The sequence below is a fragment of the Oncorhynchus kisutch genome, linkage group LG11 (genome assembly GCF_002021735.2).
Source record: "Oncorhynchus kisutch isolate 150728-3 linkage group LG11, Okis_V2, whole genome shotgun sequence".
NCBI lineage: Eukaryota > Metazoa > Chordata > Actinopteri > Salmoniformes > Salmonidae > Oncorhynchus > Oncorhynchus kisutch.
This window is the reverse complement of record NC_034184.2, coordinates 11,978,586-11,999,940: the sequence shown is the minus strand read 5'-3', so window position 1 is coordinate 11,999,940 and position 21,355 is coordinate 11,978,586. Positions and strand designations below refer to the sequence as shown.

Below are 21,355 nucleotides of genomic sequence, written 5' to 3'. Positions count from 1 at the left end.
GTTTCACTCTGACTAACTGACAGGTGTTTCACTCTGACTAACTGACAGGTGTTTTGAAAGACAAGCTACTATTTTAGGACAAGATATTATCAATCGATGAAACAGCTCGTTGCACAACAGCTAGTGTTAGTCATTGAAGCTCTTAGTGTATTCCCATGTGTCATTCAGGTATCCTCTCACAGTCTCACTATATAACTGGGTATGTTCCCATAGTCCCAGGGATGGATGAACGAGATGTTTGAGTACGACCCAGAGACTTACCACCCGTCCCTTACCCACTCTGTGTTCGCCACCCTGGAGGGGCACTGCCTCCGCCTGGACTACCCCAGGAACAACATCAGCCGTAGGGCCACCTATGACGAAAAGCCCCCCGAGGCTGTGGTTGTCAGCTCACGCTGCTTCCAGCTACAAAACGGCAAGGTTTGTCTGCTTGGTCTGTAAACTTACACTCAACGTTCAAAGCTTACCGTTTCATTTGAGGAAATAAACAAAACATAGAGATGCTGTGAAAGAATGAATAATAATGAGCACACGTATTAATGCTGTAGAGCTTGCACACTCATAAGCTCCACCATGTACCTTTATTTATAAACAAACAACATTTAGACTCTGCAATGACCTGCCGGAGATCCTTGCAGGAAGGGAACATTTTTTGCTTGTGAATAAAGTTGCGTGGTGGAGCATGTGGAGTGTGCAGGCTCTATTTCTTTTTAACCTACTTGTTTCGGCCCTGAACTGAAGGACGTACATTTGATCACACTTCACTTAATGTTAAAACAGGTTTCTAATAAGTCTTGCTGTCATGCCAGGTGTTCCTGCTGCCCTCTGTGCTAGCCCGTAAGAGGCTGTGGAACCTGAAATACCCTATCTGCATCGAGCTGGCAGAGGGAGAGGGGGTCATGGAGCAGGAGAAGGGTAAAGAGGAGACCACAGGAGAGGAGCAGGGGGGAGACCCCCAAGCACGACCCACCACAACCCCCAAACCAACACAGAACCTCCCTACAACCCTATACCTCTTCGGACGGACAGGAAGAGAGAAGGAGGAGTGGTTTCATCACTTCCTGTCCTCGTCCATGGTAATGGAGAAGGAGAAGGAAAGGCCTGGTAGATGTGTGACCAGATCAGGTAGGTCTTGGTCTTTGTATTTGGTATGGTTGTCTTTTAACTAACTTCACACTAGTCTTTTATTTGTGATTGTTGCATAATGACAAATCTCAACACAGTGCATTGGCCATGGAAATATAATGCACTAGCAATACACATGGAAAGGAGAAATCAAGCAAATGTTACACTAGTGGATTATACGTTCTGGTGGTACTTGATAATAACACGTGATAAAGCATTTATAATGGATTAGTAAATAGTTTATTTATCATTTATTGTTAATCATTACTCAAATCCTATGTTTAACATAGGTCCATATAAACAATTTACTAATCATTAGTTATAGTCTTTTTGTGTGACCTCATCTAGTGTGGGCTATGTATACACTATAAATACTTAATAAATGTTTTGAGTGACCAGTGTAATTTCTCACAAAAATATGGACTTGCCATTGGTAGACATTCCAGCAGTACATGATGCTCCTTACCATCTAAAAATAGCCCATAGAACATATCAATGTTGAAATAATAAGCACACAACACATGTTAAAGGAAATACAGCTGGAGTCAGAAGTTTACATACACCTTAGCCAAATACATTTAAACTCACTTTTTCACAATTCCTGACATTTAATCCCAGTAAACGTTCCCTTTCTTATGTCAGTTAGGATCACCACTTTATTTTAAGAATGTGAAATGTCAGAATAATATTTGAGAGAATGATTTATTTCAGCTTTTTATTTCTTTCAACACATTCCCAGTGGGTCAGAAGTTTACATACACTTAATTAGTATTTGTTAGCATTTCCTTTAAATTGTTTAACTTGGGTCAAACATTTCGGGGAGCCTTCCACAAGCTTCCCACAATAAGTTGGGTGAATTTTTTGGGTGTAACTGAGTCAGGTTTGCAGGCCTCCTTGCTCACACACGCTTTTTCAATTCTGCCCACAAATGTTTTATAGACTTGAGGTCAGGGCTTTGTGATGGCCACTCCAATACCTTGACTTTGTTGTCCTTAATAAGCCATTTTGCCACAACTTTGGAAGTATGCTTGGGGTCATTGTCCATTTGGAAGACCCATTTGCGACCAAGCTTTAACTTCCTGACTGATGTCTTGAGATGTTGCTTCAATATATCCACATAATTGTCTTACCTCATGATGCCATCTATTTTGTAAAGTGCACCAGTCCCTCCTGCAGCAAAGCACCCCCACAAAATGATGCTGCCTCCCCCTGTGCTTCACGGTTGGGATGGTGTTCTTCCGCTTGCAAGCCTTCCCCTTTTTCCTCCAAACATAACGATGGTCATTATGGCCAAACAGTTCTATTTTTGTTTCATCAGACCAGAGAACATTTCTCCAAAAAGTATGATCTTTGTCCCCATGTGCAGTTGCAAACCGTAGTCTGGCGGTTTTGGAGCAGTGGCTTCTTCCTTGTTGAGCGGCCTTTCAAGTTATGTCGATATAGGACTCGTTTTACTGTGGATATAGATACGTTTGTACCTGTTTCCTCCAGCATCTTCACAAGGTCCTTTGCTGTTGGTGAAGGTAGGTAACAACGCCCCCAGGTGGTGAGGGTAGGTAACAACATCTCCACCCCGCTGATCCTCAACACTGGGGCCCCACAAGGGTGCGTTCTGAGCCCTCTCCTGTACTCCCTGTTCACCCACGACTGTGTGGCCATGCACGCTTCCAACTCAATCATCAAGTGGTAGGCTTGGTAGGCTTGATTACCAACAACGACGAGACGGCCTACAGGGAGGAGGTGAGGGCCCTCGAGGTGTGGTGTCAGGAAAATAATCTCACACTCAATGTCAACAAAACAAAGGAGATGATTGTGGACTTCAGGAAACAGCAGAGGGAGCACCCCCCTATCCACATCGACGGGACAGTAGTGGAGAGGGTAGTAGGTTTTAAGTTCCCCGGCATACACATCACAGACAAACTGAATTGGTCCACCCACACAGACAGCGTTGTGAAGAAGGCGCAGCAGCGCCTCTTCAACCTCAGGAGGCTGAAGAAATTCGGCTTGTCACCAAAAGCACTCACAAACATCTACAGATGCACAATCGAGAGCATCTTGTCGGGCCGTATCACCGCCTGGTACGACAACTGCTCAGCCCATAACCGCAAGGCTCTCCAGAGGGTAGTGAGGTCTGCACAATGCATCACCGGGGGCAAACTACCGGCCCTCCAGGACACCTACACCACCCGATGTCACAGGAAGGCCAGAAAGATCATCAAGGACAACAACCATCCGAGCCACTGCCTGTTCACCCCGCTATCATCCAGAAGGCGAGGTCAGTACATGTGCATCAAAGCAGGGACCGAGAGACTGAAAAACAGCTTCTATCGCAAGGCCATCAGACCACCACTAACATTGAGTGGCTGCTGCCAACATACTGACTCAACTCCAGCCACTTTAATAATGGAAATTGATGTAAAAAATGTATCACTAGCCACTTTAAACAATGCCACTTAATATAATGTTTACATACCCTACATTACTCATCTCATATGTATACAGTATGTATATACTGTACTCTATATCATCTACTGCATCTTGCCATCTTTATGTAATACATGTATCACTAGCCACTTTAAACTATGCCGCTTTTATGTTTACATACCCTACATTACTCATCTCATATGTGTATACTGTACTCGATACCATCTACTGCATCTTGCCTATGCCGTTCTGTACCATCACTCATTCATATATCTTTATGTACATATTCTTTATCCCTTTACACTTGTGTGTATTAGGTAGTTCTTGTGGAAGTGTTAGATTACTTGTTAGATATTGTTGCACTGACGCAACTAGAAGCTCAAGCATTTCACTACATTCGCAATAACATCTGCTAACCATGTTTTTGTGACCAATACAATTGGATTTGATTTGTATATACTGACTCCGACATGTTCATTATTATGGGACACAGTGGAGATTGAATTTCGATATTGCAACAATGTTGAAAATGTCAGAGATAATAATGTCTAGATGCTTTTTACAGTGGAGATGAGACACTGTCGTCACCAGTTACCTCAGCTACAAAGTCCTAAACCCTGCCATTTCTACAATTTCTCTTCCTTAAATGGGATTTTACACCTAACCCTAACCTTAACCCTAACTTTCAACACAGGAGCCTGCTGATTATTTTCTCACTATCTACTTGCGAGCTACTCGTTGACATCCCATGAGCTACTGGACATGCAGTTTTCTGCTCAGATTTAGCTGATGGAAGCAGTGGTGAGTATTTATGGATGCCAAGGGTAGCCAGCCTTCCCCAAAAAATACCAATAAAATAATGTAAAAACATATGAACTAATTTATCTTTCGTCTCTGTGTTTCCTTCAATTTGCAAGAGGCTGAATGTATCCCACTAGAGAAAGCATCCCTCTGTCTCTTTATGTGCAGGCTATCTATCTGATGCTGTTTGGTCAAAAAGAGTATGATATTGTTGCCGCACGTAGCACTGAATGCAAAGGAAGCCCGCGTGTCTTTGGCCTCCCTTGATCTTTTTTTTATACAATAATTGCCAATCAGAATTTAGCTAAACTGAGCGAGCTGTGAATGTACCTGTCGCATCAAAAAAACGTGTCAAGGGAAGCCAGTTTGGTTTCGGCTTCACACCAATCACATTAAATCATAAGCCAAACGTCATGGACAGAGGAAAAAATGAACTGTTGCATCTCGTTGGTTATTCTCCTCCAGTAGCTAGCTAGCTAAAATGGTCCCTTTCCTAAAATGTCTTTGCGACTTGTGGCAACTCTCTGTGGTTCTAAATCAATAGTTGTTTAGTGGTCCGAAAACATCTGCAATATTAACTTGATTGACCATGCTGTAGGTCATGTAACTGTTTGTTACATGCAATATGCTTTGTGGTCTCCACCAGACAGATGTTGCTCTCCGGTTTTGTGATGAAACAAAGGTGTGGTTGAATTTATTCTGCCACTGTGTCTTCTTATTGTCTCAGCCTTTAGGACTATATATCACAGTGGCAAGGCATATGACCTAACAGGTTATTGAGCGAACAACACAATTATCACAATACATAGGTTGTAATATGGCTTTTTTCCCCCAGGCTTCCCCAGTGTTTTTCCCCATGCACTGCCACTGAATGGAAGGCTACTCAGTCTGTGCTGCAGCGAGGCCTAATCACACATACTCATCATGGTTCTGACAGGCAAAGTGAAAGGATACAAGGAATTTGCTCGTGGTGCACGCAGCTCAAATGATATGTAACAACACCATTGGACCATGATGGGACATGAAATGACGATACAAATGTAACAATAGCAAAACAAAATAGATGCCTTTCATTTTAAACATCAGTGGTGCAATTAGTGCTTTCTAACCGCACGCAACCAACACAGTGGGCGGGACCAATGCAGCATTTCAGAGTCGTCAAAACCATTCATACTGAGGCATGGAGTGCAAAATGCTATCCTTTAATTATTATTTCATATATAAAATGGACATATCTATTTTAATACAACCTAGCTCAAAACACTACTAATCATTGAAAATAACAATCATTTTCTGTGGGGGTGCAAAAACATACGTTTACGCCCCTATTTTGCAGCTACTCCGTTTCCTCCATTGTTCAGGCACCTTTGCCCCAGGCTAGTCCCTTGTGTTCAGGTTAATTTCTAGATTACAGATGCGTGAACATGCAGGAGAATGTAGTACTGTCGTGATGCCCTCAAGCACGTTTCCTTACAGATGCACTCTCATGTAACACTCTTAAAAGAAAATGATCACAACAACATCATATCTGTGAAGCAACAACTGTCATCTCTGTATTTAGATATGCCGATGGTGCAAGGGGTGAGCACTTCAAGACGGTTCCAGGCTCGTTTCCTGGCCTCAGAGCAGCCCAGCCCCTTGCCCAGCCCACCCCTCAACAGCACAGAGACAAGCCCCACCAACAAAGTGAGGGTGATTTCCTGTGACCACCTGAATGAAACATCTAGAAAGAGATAAATGGTCAATTGAAATAGTGTGTTAATCTGTAGTGGTGTATCTATTTCCCTACAGTGCACCTGTGATTTCCCAGAGTTCCTGGGGGAGGGCCAGACTGACTGGGTCAATGCCCTGATTGGTCGAATCTTCTTGGACTTCCTGCGTGAGAAATACTGGGCGGACATTGTCTCCAGAAAGATCCAGAAAAAGCTGAGCAGAATCAGAGTGAGTATGTGAGCTCTCACAGTGTAAAATCCTCTGTTCAGGAGTAAGGGGAGCTTGTATAAGATTTATATTTAGTCATTTGCTAGTAATATATAGCCTACATAATCACAACACCCACTGGAAACAAGCAAAACAGAAGAGCTAGTTTGTTTGTTTGTTTGTTTGTGCCTGTGCAGCTGCCTTACTTCATGAATGAGCTGACTCTGACTGAACTGGACATGGGCTCCTGTCTGCCCCAAATCACCAGTGCATCCAGGCCTGTGGTCAACAGCAGAGGTGAGTGACAACCAGAGAGCGCACTCTACCTTTTTATTCACTCCCTGACGTTTCTGCAATAATGGACAGGAGCTTTTCCAGACCATGTGACCTGATCAGGAGAAACTCTGGACCCAGTATCTCAGCCCACAGTACATTAAATTAAACTACTCAGAGAACCAATTATTGAAAAACAATGACAACGTGTCATCCTCAGTCTAATCTGGATTCTGGAGGGGTACTTAGGATCAGATTAAATGGATTTGCCCTGATTATGAAGGTCTGAAAATTACCGTAAATTACGACAGATTATAATTCCCCAAAGGAATGATGGTGACATGTATTGACTGTGCAGGGGGAGCTCTGTATAAATCTGTAAATGATGATATGTGATTGGAGAGGCTAACTAACAAGCTGAGCCTGGTGCGGGTTGTGGTGTGGGCAGAGAGACAGGATGGTAGGACATCCAGACTAACCCTCTCTAGAGATACTAGCCAGGGGGCAGAGAGACAGGAGGGTAGGACATCCGGACTAACCCTCTCTAGAGATGCCAGGGGGCAGAGAGACAGGAGAGTAGGACATCCAGACTAACCCTCTCTAGAGATACTAGCCAGGGGGCAGAGAGACAGGAGGGTGGGACACCCAGACTATCCCTCTCTAGAGATACTAGCCAGGGGGCAGAGAGACAGGAGGGTGGGACATCCAGACTAACCCTCTCTAGAGATACTAGCCAGGGGGCAGAGAGACAGGAGGGTGGGACATCCAGACTAACCCTCTCTAGAGATACTAGCCAGGGGGCAGAGAGACAGGAGGGTGGGACATCCAGACTAACCCTCTCTAGAGATACTAGCCAGGGGGCAGAGAGACAGGAGGGTGGGACATCCAGACTAACCCTCTCTAGAGATACTAGCCAGGGAACGGCCGGCAGGCAGGCAGGCAGGCAGGCAGACAGACAGACAGCGAGCGTACCTGCATGTGGGGCTCCCGAGTGGCTTTGCGGTCTAAGGCACTGCATCTCAGCGCTAGAGGCGTCATTACAGACCCTGGTTTGATCCCAACCGTGATCGAGAGTCCCATAGGGCGGTGCACAATTGGCCCAGCGTCATCCGTGTTAGGGAAGGATTTGGCAGGGGTAGGCTGTCATTGTAAAATAAGAATTTGTTTTTAAATGACTTGCCTAATTAATTAAAGTTTAAATAAAATATATAAAAATGGTGTGTTCCACAGGCTTGTGGCTGGAGCTGGAGGTGGTGTACACCGGGGCCCTGCAGATGACCCTGGAGACCAAGATCAACCTGTCCAAACTGGGCAAGGAGGGAGGCCTGGACACAGACAGCCTCACTGATACTGGCAACCCGGGGTCAGTCACATTACAGTTACTACTGCACTATCATCTAAAAGAAAATATCTGATTTACTGTGCAACATTTACGTGGTACAACTAACATTTTTCATTATTTAATTGTAAATTGAACTGAAAAATTGCTAGCCTAGCTGGGTACCTGTCTGTCTGTGCTATCATTCCACTCCTTGTCATGTTTATATTATGTTATGTTTATGTTTGTTTTGTTTATTCCATGTGTAACTCTGTTGTATGTGTCGAATTGCTACGCTTTATCTTGGCCAGGTCGCAGTTGCAAATGAGAACTTGTTCTCAACTAGCCTACCTGGTTAAATAAAGGTGAAATAAATCAAATAAATAAAAATTAGAATATGACACTGAGTACAAGGAGTGGAATATTAGCACAAAACAAGTCTGGATTTCAAGCTGCAAAATAACCACAGCCTCGCGGCATCTATGCTGACATCTGCCATGCTCTGTCTGCCCCCTCTGTGAACTAAATAGTGAAATAATAATGAAGACACCAGCCTACTCCTCTAATAGTGAACCTCTGAACAGAGCCTGTGCATGCACATTATGTTGATTAGTTGGTCTGTTTCCAAATTAAAATGTAATCCAGTAGATCTTGTTTTTGTTCGGCATGTATGAGCTTGTCTTTACAGCTCTGCTGAATATTATTTATTTATCCAGCTGTACCTGATTTAAGTTTCACATCCTGATACACATCTCGGCAGGTAGCCTAGTGATTAGAGCATTGGACTAGTAACCGAAAGGTTGCAAGATTGAATCCCCGAGCTGACAAGGTAAAAATCTGTTGTTCTGCCCCTGAACAAGGCAGTTATCCCACTATTCTTAGGCCGTCATTGAAAATAATAATTTGTTCTTAACTGACTTGCCTAGTTAAAAATTAAGGTAAAATAAAATAAAAAGGCTAGGGCTAGGGCTAGGGCTAAGTTAGGGTTAGGGCTAGGGCTGAGTTAGGGCTAAGTTAGGGTTAGGGTTAGGGTTAGGGCTAGGGCTAAGTTAGGGCTAGGTTAGGGTTAGGGCTAAGTTAGGGCTAGGGCTAAATTAGGGTTAGGGCTAGGGCTAAGTTAGGGTTAGGGCTAGGGCTGAGTTAGGGCTAGGGCTAAGTTAGGGCTAGGGCTAAGTTAGGGTTAGGGCTAGGGCTAAGTTAGGGCTAGGGCTAAGTTAGGGCTAGGGCTAAGTTAGGGTTAGGGCTAGGGCTAAGTTAGGGTTAGGGCTAGGGCTGAGTTAGGGCTAGGGCTAAGTTAGGGCTGGGGCTAAGTTAGGGCTAGGGCTAAGTTAGGGTTAGGGCTAGAGCTAAGATAGGGTTAGGGCTAAGTTAGGGCTAAGTTAGGGTTAGGGCTAGGGCTAAGTTAGGGTTAGGGCTAAGTTAGGGCTAAGTTAGGTTTAGGGTTAGGGCTAAGTTAGGGTTAGGGCTAGGGCTAAGTTAGGGCTAAGTTAGGGTTAGGGTTAGGGTTAGGGCTAGGGCTAAGTTAGGGCTAGGTTAGGGTTAGGGCTAAGTTAGGGCTAGGGCTAAATTAGGGTTAGGGCTAGGGCTAAGTTAGGGTTAGGGCTAGGGCTGAGTTAGGGCTAGGGCTAAGTTAGGGCTAGGGCTAAGTTAGGGTTAGGGCTAGGGCTAAGTTAGGGCTAGGGCTAAGTTAGGGCTAGGGCTAAGTTAGGGTTAGGGCTAGGGCTAAGTTAGGGTTAGGGCTAGGGCTGAGTTAGGGCTAGGGCTAAGTTAGGGCTGGGGCTAAGTTAGGGCTAGGGCTAAGTTAGGGTTAGGGCTAGAGCTAAGATAGGGTTAGGGCTAAGTTAGGGCTAAGTTAGGGTTAGGGCTAGGGCTAAGTTAGGGTTAGGGCTAAGTTAGGGCTAAGTTAGGTTTAGGGTTAGGGCTAAGTTAGGGTTAGGGCTAGGGCTAACTTAGGGTTAGGGCTAGCGCTAAGTTAGGGCTAGGGCTAAGTTAGGGTTAGGGTTAGGGCTAAGTTAGGGCTAAGTTAGGGTTAGGGGTAGGGCTAAGTTAGGGTTAGGGCTAAGTTAAGGTTAGGGCTAAGTTAGAGCTAGGGCTAAGTTAGGGTTAGGGCTAGGGCTAAGTTAGGGCTAGGTTAGGGTTAGGGCTAAGTTAGGGTTAGGGCTAGAGCTAAGATAGGGTTAGGGCTAAGTTAGGGTTAGGGCTAAGTTAGGGTTAGGGCTAAGTTAGGGCTAGGGCTAAGTTAGGTTTAGGGTTAGGGCTAAGTTAGGGTTAGGGCTAGGGCTAACTTAGGGTTAGGGCTGGTGCTAATTTAGGGCTAGGGCTAAGTTAGGGTTAGGGTTAGGGCTAAGTTAGGGTTAGAGGTAAATTAGGGTTAGGGCTAGGGCTAAGTTAGGGCTAGGGCTAAGTTAGGGTTAGGGCTAGGGCCAAGTTAGGGTTAGGGCTAAGTTTGGGTTAGGGATTGGGCTAAGTTAGGGTTAGGGCTAGGGCTAAGTTAGGGTTAGGGTTACAGCTAGGGCTAAGTTAGGGTTAGGGCTAGGGCTAAGTTAGGGTTAGGGCTAGGGCTGAGTTAGGGCTAGGGCTAAGTTAGGGCTGGGGCTAAGTTAGGGCTAGGGCTAAGTTAGGGTTAGGGCTAAGTTAGGGCTAGGTTAGGGTTAGGGCTAAGTTAGGGTTAGGGCTAGGGCTAAGTTAGGGCTAGGTTAGGGTTAGGGCTAAGTTAGGGTTAGGGCTAGGGCTAAGTTAGGGCTAGGTTAGGGTTAGGGCTAAGTTAGGGTTAGGGCTAGAGCTAAGATAGGGTTAGGGCTAAGTTAGGGCTAAGTTAGGGTTAGGGCTAGGGCTAAGTTAGGGTTAGGGCTAAGTTATGGCTAAGTTAGGTTTAGGGTTAGGGCTAAGTTAGGGTTAGGGCTAATTTAGGGTTAGGGCTAGTGCTAAGTTAGGGCTAGGGCTAAGTTAGGGTTAGGGTTAGGGCTAAGTTAGGGCTAGGGCTAAGTTAGGGTTAGGGCTAGGGCTAAGTTAGGGTTAGGGCTAAGTTAAGGTTAGGGCTAAGTTAGGGCTAGGGCTAAGTTAGGGTTAGGGCTAGGGCTAAGTTAGGGTTAGGGTTAGGGCTAAGTTAGGGTTAGGGCTAGGGCTAAGTTAGGGCTAGGTTAGGGTTAGGGCTAAGTTAGGGCTAGGGCTAAGTTAGGGTTAGGGCTAGGGCTAAGTTAGGGTTAGGGCTAGGGCTGAGTTAGGGCTAGGGCTAAGCTAGGGCTAGGGCTAAGTTAGGGTTAGGGCTAGGGCTAAGTTAGGGCTAGGGCTAAGTTAGGGCTAGGGCTAAGTTAGGGTTAGGGCTAGGGCTGAGTTAGGGCTAGGGCTAAGTTAGGGCTGGGGCTAAGTTAGGGCTAGGGCTAAGTTAGGGTTAGGGCTAGAGCTAAGATAGGGTTAGGGCTAAGTTAGGGCTAAGTTAGGGTTAGGGCTAGGGCTAAGTTAGGGTTAGGGCTAAGTTAGGTTTAGGGTTAGGGCTAAGTTAGGGTTAGGGCTAGGGCTAACTTAGGGTTAGGGCTAGCGCTAAGTTAGGGCTAGGGCTAAGTTAGGGTTAGGGCTAAGTTAGGGCTAAGTTAGGGTTAGGGCTAGGGCTAAGTTAGGGTTAGGGCTAAGTTAGGGCTAGGGCTAAGTTAGGGTTAGGGCTAGGGCTAAGTTAGGGCTAGGTTAGGGTTAGGGCTAAGTTAGGGTTAGGGCTAGAGCTAAGATAGGGTTAGGGCTAAGTTAGGGTTAGGGCTAGGGCTAAGTTAGGGTTAGGGCTAAGTTAGGGCTAGGGCTAAGTTAGGTTTAGGGTTAGGGCTAAGTTAGGGTTAGGGCTAGGGCTAACTTAGGGTTAGGGCTAAGTTAGGGTTAGGGTTAGGGCTAAGTTAGGGTTAGGGCTAAGTTAGGGTTAGGGCTAGGGCTAAGTTAGGGCTAGGGCTAAGTTAGGGTTAGGGCTAGGGCCAAGTTAGGGTTAGGGCTAAGTTAGGTTTAGGGCTAGGGCTAAGTTAGGTTTAGGGTTAGGGCTAAGTTAGGGTTAGGGCTAGGGCTAACTTAGGGTTAGGGCTAGGGCTAAGTTAGGGTTAGGGTTAGGGCTAAGTTAGGGTTAGGGCTAAGTTAGGGTTAGGGCTAGGGCTAAGTTAGGGCTAGGGCCAAGTTAGGGTTAGGGCTAGGGCCAAGTTAGGGTTAGGGCTAAGTTTGGGTTAGGGTTTGGGCTAAGTTAGGGTTAGGGCTAAGTTAGGGTTAGGGTTACAGCTAGGGCTAAGTTAGGGTTAGGGCTAGGGCTAAGTTAGGGTTAGGGCTAGGGCTGAGTTAGGGCTAGGTTAGGGTTAGGGCTAAGTTAGGGCTAGGGCTAAGTTAGGGTTAGGGCTAGGGCTAAGTTAGGGTTAGGGCTAGGGCTGAGTTAGGGCTAGGGCTAAGTTAGGGCTGGGGCTAAGTTAGGGCTAGGGCTAAGTTAGGGTTAGGGCTAAGTTAGGGTTAGGGCTAGGGCTAAGTTAGGGCTAGGTTAGGGTTAGGGCTAAGTTAGGGTTAGGGCTAGGGCTAAGTTAGGGCTAGGTTAGGGTTAGGGCTAAGTTAGGGTTAGGGCTAGGGCTAAGTTAGGGTTAGGGCTAAGTTATGGCTAAGTTAGGTTTAGGGTTAGGGCTAAGTTAGGGTTAGGGCTAGGGCTAATTTAGGGTTAGGGCTAGCGCTAAGTTAGGGTTAGGGTTACAGCTAGGGCTAAGTTAGGGTTAGGGCTAGGGCTAAGTTAGGGTTAGGGCTAGGGCTGAGTTAGGGCTAGGTTAGGGTTAGGGCTAAGTTAGGGCTAGGGCTAAGTTAGGGTTAGGGCTAGGGCTAAGTTAGGGTTAGGGCTAGGGCTGAGTTAGGGCTAGGGCTAAGTTAGGGCTGGGGCTAAGTTAGGGCTAGGGCTAAGTTAGGGTTAGGGTTAGGGCTAAGTTAGGGTTAGGGCTAGGGCTAAGTTAGGGCTAGGTTAGGGTTAGGGCTAAGTTAGGGTTAGGGCTAGGGCTAAGTTAGGGCTAGGTTAGGGTTAGGGCTAAGTTAGGGTTAGGGCTAGAGCTAAGATAGGGTTATGGCTAAGTTAGGGCTAAGTTAGGGTTAGGGCTAGGGCTAAGTTAGGGTTAGGGCTAAGTTATGGCTAAGTTAGGTTTAGGGTTAGGGCTAAGTTAGGGTTAGGGCTAGGGCTAATTTAGGGTTAGGGCTAGCGCTAAGTTAGGGCTAGGGCTAAGTTAGGGCTAGGTTAGGGTTAGGGCTAAGTTAGGGTTAGGGCTAGAGCTAAGATAGGGTTAGGGCTAAGTTAGGGTTAGGGCTAGGGCTAAGTTAGGGTTAGGGCTAAGTTAGGGCTAGGGCTAAGTTAGGTTTAGGGTTAGGGCTAAGTTAGGGTTAGGGCTAACTTAGGGTTAGGGCTAGGGCTAAGTTAGGGCTAGGGCTAAGTTAGGGTTAGGGCTAAGTTAGGGTTAGGGCTAGAGCTAAGATAGGGTTAGGGCTAAGTTAGGGTTAGGGCTAAGTTAGGGTTAGGGCTAAGTTAGGGCTAGGGCTAAGTTAGGTTTAGGGTTAGGGCTAAGTTAGGGTTAGGGCTAGGGCTAACTTAGGGTTAGGGCTGGTGCTAATTTAGGGCTAGGGCTAAGTTAGGGTTAGGGTTAGGGCTAAGTTAGGGTTAGGGCTAAGTTAGGGTTAGGGCTAGGGCTAAGTTAGGGCTAGGGCTAAGTTAGGGTTAGGGCTAGGGCCAAGTTAGGGTTAGGGCTAAGTTTGGGTTAGGGATTGGGCTAAGTTAGGGTTAGGGCTAGGGCTAAGTTAGGGTTAGGGTTACAGCTAGGGCTAAGTTAGGGTTAGGGCTAGGGCTAAGTTAGGGTTAGGGCTAGGGCTGAGTTAGGGCTAGGGCTAAGTTAGGGCTGGGGCTAAGTTAGGGCTAGGGCTAAGTTAGGGTTAGGGCTAAGTTAGGGCTAGGTTAGGGTTAGGGCTAAGTTAGGGTTAGGGCTAGGGCTAAGTTAGGGCTAGGTTAGGGTTAGGGCTAAGTTAGGGTTAGGGCTAGGGCTAAGTTAGGGCTAGGTTAGGGTTAGGGCTAAGTTAGGGTTAGGGCTAGAGCTAAGATAGGGTTAGGGCTAAGTTAGGGCTAAGTTAGGGTTAGGGCTAGGGCTAAGTTAGGGTTAGGGCTAAGTTATGGCTAAGTTAGGTTTAGGGTTAGGGCTAAGTTAGGGTTAGGGCTAGGGCTAATTTAGGGTTAGGGCTAGTGCTAAGTTAGGGCTAGGGCTAAGTTAGGGTTAGGGTTAGGGCTAAGTTAGGGCTAGGGCTAAGTTAGGGTTAGGGCTAGGGCTAAGTTAGGGTTAGGGCTAAGTTAAGGTTAGGGCTAAGTTAGGGCTAGGGCTAAGTTAGGGTTAGGGCTAGGGCTAAGTTAGGGTTAGGGTTAGGGCTAAGTTAGGGTTAGGGCTAGGGCTAAGTTAGGGCTAGGTTAGGGTTAGGGCTAAGTTAGGGCTAGGGCTAAGTTAGGGTTAGGGCTAGGGCTAAGTTAGGGTTAGGGCTAGGGCTGAGTTAGGGCTAGGGCTAAGTTAGGGCTAGGGCTAAGTTAGGGTTAGGGCTAGGGCTAAGTTAGGGCTAGGGCTAAGTTAGGGCTAGGGCTAAGTTAGGGTTAGGGCTAGGGCTGAGTTAGGGCTAGGGCTAAGTTAGGGCTGGGGCTAAGTTAGGGCTAGGGCTAAGTTAGGGTTAGGGCTAGAGCTAAGATAGGGTTAGGGCTAAGTTAGGGCTAAGTTAGGGTTAGGGCTAGGGCTAAGTTAGGGTTAGGGCTAAGTTAGGTTTAGGGTTAGGGCTAAGTTAGGGTTAGGGCTAGGGCTAACTTAGGGTTAGGGCTAGCGCTAAGTTAGGGCTAGGGCTAAGTTAGGGTTAGGGCTAAGTTAGGGCTAAGTTAGGGTTAGGGCTAGGGCTAAGTTAGGGTTAGGGCTAAGTTAAGGTTAGGGCTAAGTTAGGGCTAGGGCTAAGTTAGGGTTAGGGCTAGGGCTAAGTTAGGGCTAGGTTAGGGTTAGGGCTAAGTTAGGTGTAGGGCTAGAGCTAAGATAGGGTTAGGGCTAAGTTAGGGTTAGGGCCAGGGCTAAGTTAGGGTTAGGGCTAAGTTAGGGCTAGGGCTAAGTTAGGTTTAGGGTTAGGGCTAAGTTAGGGTTAGGGCTAGGGCTAACTTAGGGTTAGGGCTAAGTTAGGGTTAGGGTTAGGGCTAAGTTAGGGTTAGGGCTAGGGCTAAGTTAGGGCTAGGGCTAGGGCTGAGTTAGGGCTAGGGCTAAGCTAGGGCTAGGGCTAAGTTAGGGTTAGGGCTAAGTTAGGTTTAGGGTTAGGGCTAAGTTAGGGTTAGGGCTAGGGCTAACTTAGGGTTAGGGCTAAGTTAGGGTTAGGGTTAGGGCTAAGTTAGGGTTAGGGCTAGGGCTAAGTTAGGGTTAGGGCTAGGGCTGAGTTAGGGCTAGGGCTAAGCTAGGGCTAGGGCTAAGTTAGGGTTAGGGCTAGGGCTAAGTTAGGGCTAGGGCTAAGTTAGGGCTAGGGCTAAGTTAGGGTTAGGGCTAGGGCTGAGTTAGGGCTAGGGCTAAGTTAGGGCTGGGGCTAAGTTAGGGCTAGGGCTAAGTTAGGGTTAGGGCTAGAGCTAAGATAGGGTTAGGGCTAAGTTAGGGCTAAGTTAGGGTTAGGGCTAGGGCTAAGTTAGGGTTAGGGCTAAGTTAGGTTTAGGGTTAGGGCTAAGTTAGGGTTAGGGCTAGGGCTAACTTAGGGTTAGGGCTAGCGCTAAGTTAGGGCTAGGGCTAAGTTAGGGTTAGGGCTAAGTTAGGGCTAAGTTAGGGTTAGGGCTAGGGCTAAGTTAGGGTTAGGGCTAAGTTAAGGTTAGGGCTAAGTTAGGGCTAGGGCTAAGTTAGGGTTAGGGCTAGGGCTAAGTTAGGGCTAGGTTAGGGTTAGGGCTAAGTTAGGGTTAGGGCTAGAGCTAAGATAGGGTTAGGGCTAAGTTAGGGTTAGGGCTAGGGCTAAGTTAGGGTTAGGGCTAAGTTAGGGCTAGGGCTAAGTTAGGTTTAGGGTTAGGGCTAAGTTAGGGTTAGGGCTAGGGCTAACTTAGGGTTAGGGCTAAGTTAGGGTTAGGGTTAGGGCTAAGTTAGGGTTAGGGCTAAGTTAGGGTTAGGGCTAGGGCTAAGTTAGGGCTAGGGCTAAGTTAGGGTTAGGGCTAGGGCCAAGTTAGGGTTAGGGCTAAGTTAGGTTTAGGGCTAGGGCTAAGTTAGGTTTAGGGTTAGGGCTAAGTTAGGGTTAGGGCTAGGGCTAACTTAGGGTTAGGGCTAGGGCTAAGTTAGGGTTAGGGTTAGGGCTAAGTTAGGGTTAGGGCTAAGTTAGGGTTAGGGCTAGGGCTAAGTTAGGGCTAGGGCTAAGTTAGGGTTAGGGCTAGGGCCAAGTTAGGGTTAGGGCTAAGTTTGGGTTAGGGTTTGGGCTAAGTTAGGGTTAGGGCTAAGTTAGGGTTAGGGTTACAGCTAGGGCTAAGTTAGGGTTAGGGCTAGGGCTAAGTTAGGGTTAGGGCTAGGGCTGAGTTAGGGCTAGGTTAGGGTTAGGGCTAAGTTAGGGCTAGGGCTAAGTTAGGGTTAGGGCTAGGGCTAAGTTAGGGTTAGGGCTAGGGCTGAGTTAGGGCTAGGGCTAAGTTAGGGCTGGGGCTAAGTTAGGGCTAGGGCTAAGTTAGGGTTAGGGCTAAGTTAGGGTTAGGGCTAGGGCTAAGTTAGGGCTAGGTTAGGGTTAGGGCTAAGTTAGGGTTAGGGCTAGGGCTAAGTTAGGGCTAGGTTAGGGTTAGGGCTAAGTTAGGGTTAGGGCTAGGGCTAAGTTAGGGTTAGGGCTAAGTTATGGCTAAGTTAGGTTTAGGGTTAGGGCTAAGTTAGGGTTAGGGCTAGGGCTAATTTAGGGTTAGGGCTAGCGCTAAGTTAGGGTTAGGGTTACAGCTAGGGCTAAGTTAGGGTTAGGGCTAGGGCTAAGTTAGGGTTAGGGCTAGGGCTGAGTTAGGGCTAGGTTAGGGTTAGGGCTAAGTTAGGGCTAGGGCTAAGTTAGGGTTAGGGCTAGGGCTAAGTTAGGGTTAGGGCTAGGGCTGAGTTAGGGCTAGGGCTAAGTTAGGGCTGGGGCTAAGTTAGGGCTAGGGCTAAGTTAGGGTTAGGGTTAGGGCTAAGTTAGGGTTAGGGCTAGGGCTAAGTTAGGGCTAGGTTAGGGTTAGGGCTAAGTTAGGGTTAGGGCTAGGGCTAAGTTAGGGCTAGGTTAGGGTTAGGGCTAAGTTAGGGTTAGGGCTAGAGCTAAGATAGGGTTATGGCTAAGTTAGGGCTAAGTTAGGGTTAGGGCTAGGGCTAAGTTAGGGTTAGGGCTAAGTTATGGCTAAGTTAGGTTTAGGGTTAGGGCTAAGTTAGGGTTAGGGCTAGGGCTAATTTAGGGTTAGGGCTAGCGCTAAGTTAGGGCTAGGGCTAAGTTAGGGCTAGGTTAGGGTTAGGGCTAAGTTAGGGTTAGGGCTAGAGCTAAGATAGGGTTAGGGCTAAGTTAGGGTTAGGGCTAGGGCTAAGTTAGGGTTAGGGCTAAGTTAGGGCTAGGGCTAAGTTAGGTTTAGGGTTAGGGCTAAGTTAGGGTTAGGGCTAACTTAGGGTTAGGGCTAGGGCTAAGTTAGGGCTAGGGCTAAGTTAGGGTTAGGGCTAAGTTAGGGTTAGGGCTAGAGCTAAGATAGGGTTAGGGCTAAGTTAGGGTTAGGGCTAAGTTAGGGTTAGGGCTAAGTTAGGGCTAGGGCTAAGTTAGGTTTAGGGTTAGGGCTAAGTTAGGGTTAGGGCTAGGGCTAACTTAGGGTTAGGGCTGGTGCTAATTTAGGGCTAGGGCTAAGTTAGGGTTAGGGTTAGGGCTAAGTTAGGGTTAGGGCTAAGTTAGGGTTAGGGCTAGGGCTAAGTTAGGGCTAGGGCTAAGTTAGGGTTAGGGCTAGGGCCAAGTTAGGGTTAGGGCTAAGTTTGGGTTAGGGATTGGGCTAAGTTAGGGTTAGGGCTAGGGCTAAGTTAGGGTTAGGGTTACAGCTAGGGCTAAGTTAGGGTTAGGGCTAGGGCTAAGTTAGGGTTAGGGCTAGGGCTGAGTTAGGGCTAGGGCTAAGTTAGGGCTGGGGCTAAGTTAGGGCTAGGGCTAAGTTAGGGTTAGGGCTAAGTTAGGGCTAGGTTAGGGTTAGGGCTAAGTTAGGGTTAGGGCTAGGGCTAAGTTAGGGCTAGGTTAGGGTTAGGGCTAAGTTAGGGTTAGGGCTAGGGCTAAGTTAGGGCTAGGTTAGGGTTAGGGCTAAGTTAGGGTTAGGGCTAGAGCTAAGATAGGGTTAGGGCTAAGTTAGGGCTAAGTTAGGGTTAGGGCTAGGGCTAAGTTAGGGTTAGGGCTAAGTTATGGCTAAGTTAGGTTTAGGGTTAGGGCTAAGTTAGGGTTAGGGCTAGGGCTAATTTAGGGTTAGGGCTAGTGCTAAGTTAGGGCTAGGGCTAAGTTAGGGTTAGGGTTAGGGCTAAGTTAGGGCTAGGGCTAAGTTAGGGTTAGGGCTAGGGCTAAGTTAGGGTTAGGGCTAAGTTAAGGTTAGGGCTAAGTTAGGGCTAGGGCTAAGTTAGGGTTAGGGCTAGGGCTAAGTTAGGGTTAGGGTTAGGGCTAAGTTAGGGTTAGGGCTAGGGCTAAGTTAGGGCTAGGTTAGGGTTAGGGCTAAGTTAGGGCTAGGGCTAAGTTAGGGTTAGGGCTAGGGCTAAGTTAGGGTTAGGGCTAGGGCTGAGTTAGGGCTAGGGCTAAGTTAGGGCTAGGGCTAAGTTAGGGTTAGGGCTAGGGCTAAGTTAGGGCTAGGGCTAAGTTAGGGCTAGGGCTAAGTTAGGGTTAGGGCTAGGGCTGAGTTAGGGCTAGGGCTAAGTTAGGGCTGGGGCTAAGTTAGGGCTAGGGCTAAGTTAGGGTTAGGGCTAGAGCTAAGATAGGGTTAGGGCTAAGTTAGGGCTAAGTTAGGGTTAGGGCTAGGGCTAAGTTAGGGTTAGGGCTAAGTTAGGTTTAGGGTTAGGGCTAAGTTAGGGTTAGGGCTAGGGCTAACTTAGGGTTAGGGCTAGCGCTAAGTTAGGGCTAGGGCTAAGTTAGGGTTAGGGCTAAGTTAGGGCTAAGTTAGGGTTAGGGCTAGGGCTAAGTTAGGGTTAGGGCTAAGTTAAGGTTAGGGCTAAGTTAGGGCTAGGGCTAAGTTAGGGTTAGGGCTAGGGCTAAGTTAGGGCTAGGTTAGGGTTAGGGCTAAGTTAGGTGTAGGGCTAGAGCTAAGATAGGGTTAGGGCTAAGTTAGGGTTAGGGCCAGGGCTAAGTTAGGGTTAGGGCTAAGTTAGGGCTAGGGCTAAGTTAGGTTTAGGGTTAGGGCTAAGTTAGGGTTAGGGCTAGGGCTAACTTAGGGTTAGGGCTAAGTTAGGGTTAGGGTTAGGGCTAAGTTAGGGTTAGGGCTAGGGCTAAGTTAGGGCTAGGGCTAAGTTAGGGTTAGGGCTAGGGCCAAGTTAGGGTTAGGGCTAAGTTTGGGTTAGGGTTTGGGCTAAGTTAGGGTTAGGGCTAAGTTAGGGTTAGGGTTACAGCTAGGGCTAAGTTAGGGTTAGGGCTAGGGCTAAGTTAGGGTTAGGGCTAGGGCTGAGTTAGGGCTAGGTTAGGGTTAGGGCTAAGTTAGGGCTAGGGCTAAGTTAGGGTTAGGGCTAAGTTAGGGTTAGGGCTGAGTTAGGGCTAGGGCTAAGTTAGGGCTTGGGCTAAGTTAGGGCTAGGGCTAAGTTAGGGTTAGGGTTAGGGCTAAGTTAGGGTTAGGGCTAGGGCTAAGTTAGGGCTAGGTTAGGGTTAGGGCTAAGTTAGGGTTAGGGCTAGGGCTAAGTTAGGGCTAGGTTAGGGTTAGGGCTAAGTTAGGGTTAGGGCTAGAGCTAAGATAGGGTTAGGGCTAAGTTAGGGCTAAGTTAGGGTTAGGGCTAGGGCTAAGTTAGGGTTAGGGCTAAGTTATGGCTAAGTTAGGTTTAGGGTTAGGGCTAAGTTAGGGTTAGGGCTAGGGCTAATTTAGGGTTAGGGCTAGCGCTAAGTTAGGGCTAGGGCTAAGTTAGGGTTAGGGTTATGGCTAAGTTAGGGCTAGGGCTAAGTTAGGGTTAGGGCTAGGGCTAAGTTAGGGTTAGGGCTAAGTTAGGGCTAGGGCTAAGTTAGGGTTAGGGCTAGGGCTAAGTTAGGGTTAGGGTTAGGGCTAAGTTAGGGTTAGGGCTAGGGCTAAGTTAGGGCTAGGTTAGGGTTAGGGCTAAGTTAGGGCTAGGGCTAAGTTAGGGCTAGGGCTGAGTTAGGGCTAGGGCAAAGTTAGGGCTAGCGCTAAGTTAGGGTTAGGGCTAGGGCTAAGTTAGGGCTAGGGCTAAGTTAGGGCTAGGGCTAAGTTAGGGTTAGGGCTAGGGCTAAGTTAGGGTTAGGGCTAGGGCTGAGTTAGGGCTAGGGCTAAGTTAGGGCTGGGGCTAAGTTAGGGCTAGGGCTAGGTTAGGGCTAGAGCTAAGATAGGGTTAGGGCTAAGTTAGGACTAAGTTAGGGTTAGGGCTAGGGCTAAGTTAGGGTTAGGGCTAAGTTAGGGCTAAGTTAGGTTTAGGGTTAGGGCTAAGTTAGGGTTAGGGCTAGGGCTAACTTAGGGTTAGGGCTAGCGCTAAGTTAGGGCTAGGGCTAAGTTAGGGTTAGGGTTAGGGCTAAGTTAGGGCTAAGTTAGGGTTAGGGCTAGGGCTAAGTTAGGGTTAGGGCTAAGTTAAGGTTAGGGCTAAGTTAGGGCTAGGTTAGGGTTAGGGCTAAGTTAGGGTTAGGGCTAAGTTAGGGTTAGGGCTAGGGCTAAGTTAGGGTTAGGGCTAAGTTAGGTTTAGGGTTAGGGCTAGGTTAGGGCTAGGGCTAACTTAGGGTTAGGGCTAGTGCTAATTTAGGGCTAGGGCTAAGTTAGGGTTAGGGTTAGGGCTAAGTTAGGGTTAGGGCTAAGTTAGGGTTAGGGCTAGGGCTAAGTTAGGGTTAGGGCTAGGGCCAAGTTAGGGTTAGGGCTAAGTTTGGGTTAGGGTTTGGGCTAAGTTAGGGTTAGGGCTAGGGCTAAGTTAGGGTTAGGGTTACAGCTAGGGCTAAGTTAGGGTTAGGGCTAGGGCTAAGTTAGGGTTAGGGCTAGGGCTGAGTTAGGGCTAGGTTAGGGTTAGGGCTAAGTTAGGGCTAGGGCTAAGTTAGGGTTAGGGCTAGGGCTAAGTTAGGGTTAGGGCTAGGGCTGAGTTAGGGCTAGGGCAAAGTTAGGGCTGGGGCTAAGTTAGGGCTAGGGCTAAGTTAGGGTTAGGGTTAGGGCTAAGTTAGGGTTAGGGCTAGGGCTAAGTTAGGGCTAGGTTAGGGTTAGGGCTAAGTTAGGGTTAGGGCTAGGGCTAAGTTAGGGCTAGGTTATGGTTATGGCTAAGTTAGGGTTAGGGCTAGAGCTAAGATAGGGTTATGGCTAAGTTAGGGCTAAGTTAGGGTTAGGGCTAGGGCTAAGTTAGGGTTAGGGCTAAGTTAGGG

At 47.6% G+C, this 21,355-nt stretch overlaps 1 protein-coding gene across 1 annotated transcript in view; it reads left to right on the top strand.

Moving 5' to 3' along the window:
- LOC109900018 (testis-expressed protein 2) overlaps positions 1–21,355 on the top strand; it is a 36,406-nt gene that overhangs the window by 9,740 nt on the left and 5,311 nt on the right. The window contains exons 3-8 of the mRNA XM_020495732.2: positions 214–420; positions 810–1,125; positions 5,912–6,036; positions 6,142–6,291; positions 6,468–6,567; positions 7,774–7,906. Coding sequence (XP_020351321.1) covers positions 214–420; positions 810–1,125; positions 5,912–6,036; positions 6,142–6,291; positions 6,468–6,567; positions 7,774–7,906 — 1,031 coding nt within the window. The remainder of the gene's footprint in view (positions 1–213; positions 421–809; positions 1,126–5,911; positions 6,037–6,141; positions 6,292–6,467; positions 6,568–7,773; positions 7,907–21,355) is intronic.